General features: G+C 60.4%; 1 protein-coding gene across 1 annotated transcript; it reads right to left on the bottom strand.

Moving 5' to 3' along the window:
* Nucleotides 1-235: 235 nt before the first annotated feature.
* OLIG1 (oligodendrocyte transcription factor 1) lies at nt 236-1,002 on the bottom strand. Its single transcript, XM_060235139.1, has one exon. It carries the CDS (start codon nt 932-934, stop codon nt 236-238), a length of 699 nt encoding a protein of 232 aa, XP_060091122.1. The 5' UTR covers nt 935-1,002.
* Nucleotides 1,003-1,403: the final 401 nt, after the last annotated feature.

Here is a 1,403-nt window from a genome sequence, read left to right on the forward strand (position 1 = left end):
CACTCCCGCTGAGTCTCAAGTCTGGTCTGGGGAAGCCGTATGAAAAGCTTCTAAGATTCGTGAGTCTGATGGCGAAACTGTCCACGGCCGCCGGCGTCACTTTTCCGAGTGGGACCCGGTGTTCACAGGCTTCAGTCCCGCACACGTGGCGCGGCCTCTCTCTTCTCCCCGCTGCCCCTCCCTCCAGGTTCGGGGGGGGGGCTCCCCGCCCCCCCTCCCACGCAGCCTGGGGCGGTCACTTGGAGAAGGGCGCCGGCACGGCAGCTATCCCGAGGCCGGGGGGGAGGCAGTGGGGGAACTTGCAAACCGCACAGGTGCAGAGGCTGGCCCCGCCGGGCAGGTGGACTTGGCTGCACTGCTGCTCCTCCAGCGAGAGAGAGAGGTATTTGCCGGCGGCGCGCAGGCTGTCCGGGGGGTGATGGGGGTGGTGGCTCAAAGTGCCCGGCGTCAGGAGCACCGGGCTCGGGGCGGTGGCAAAGAGGGGCAAGCCGGCCAACAGCAGCCTGGGCCCGGAGCCGCTCATCTCCCCGATGATGCGCCGGAGTTCTTGCAAAGAGCTGCCCAGCAAGAGGATGTAGTTCCTGGCTAAGAGCAGCGTGGCGATCTTGGAGAGTTTTCTACCCGGGGAGCTTTGGCAGTGGGCTGCCGAGTAGGGCATGATCACCTCTCGCAGGGCGTCCATGGCCAGGTTGAGGTCTTGCATCCGCTTCCGCTCCCGGCTGTTGATCTTCCGCCGCAGCAGTAGCTGCTGCTGCTCCGTGTTCGGCTCGCTCTTGCTGCTGCTACCGCCGCAGCCGCCACCCTTGACGCTTGCTGGGGACGGCTGGAGCAGCTCTGGAGCGAACTGGGGCCTGTCGTGCCCTGGTTTGGAGATCAAGACGGAGGGCGCCTGCCGGTAGCCAGCCAGCTCATACAGGGGCTGTTGGCGCAGCATGGTAGCCTCGCGGTGCGTTCAGATCGGGCAAAACACGCTCATAGTCAGAGGGCGTGCACGTGAAGGGAGACAGCTTTGCAACCGGCGGGGCAAATGTCCACTAACTGCTCGTTAGCCAAAGGGATCCAGGTTGCAGGGGAAAGAGGGGGGAGTGTGTGAAAAAAAAATCCTCTTCTAATTAGCTGTGAGATGTGAGGAAATGGTTTAACTGAACTTCTTTAAACCCTGCCCTGTGTTAGAGTGGAGGAATGACACAGAGCAGCCAATAGGAGGGCAAATCTGGATGGAGAGAGGAGCTCATTGGCTGTCTCAGGATCCCTAGGAGAAAATGTTGCAATTTGCAAACAAGAAGTTTATTGTTAAATCTGGCCGGCTATGCCTCAACCCTGGATCTCGGCCATTCCTGACCCCATAGTTCCAGCTCTTGTCCCTTCCAACAACCTTTGTGAAATTCTTTATTTTCTGTGTA

The sequence above is a fragment of the Heteronotia binoei genome, chromosome 3 (genome assembly GCF_032191835.1).
Source record: "Heteronotia binoei isolate CCM8104 ecotype False Entrance Well chromosome 3, APGP_CSIRO_Hbin_v1, whole genome shotgun sequence".
NCBI lineage: Eukaryota > Metazoa > Chordata > Lepidosauria > Squamata > Gekkonidae > Heteronotia > Heteronotia binoei.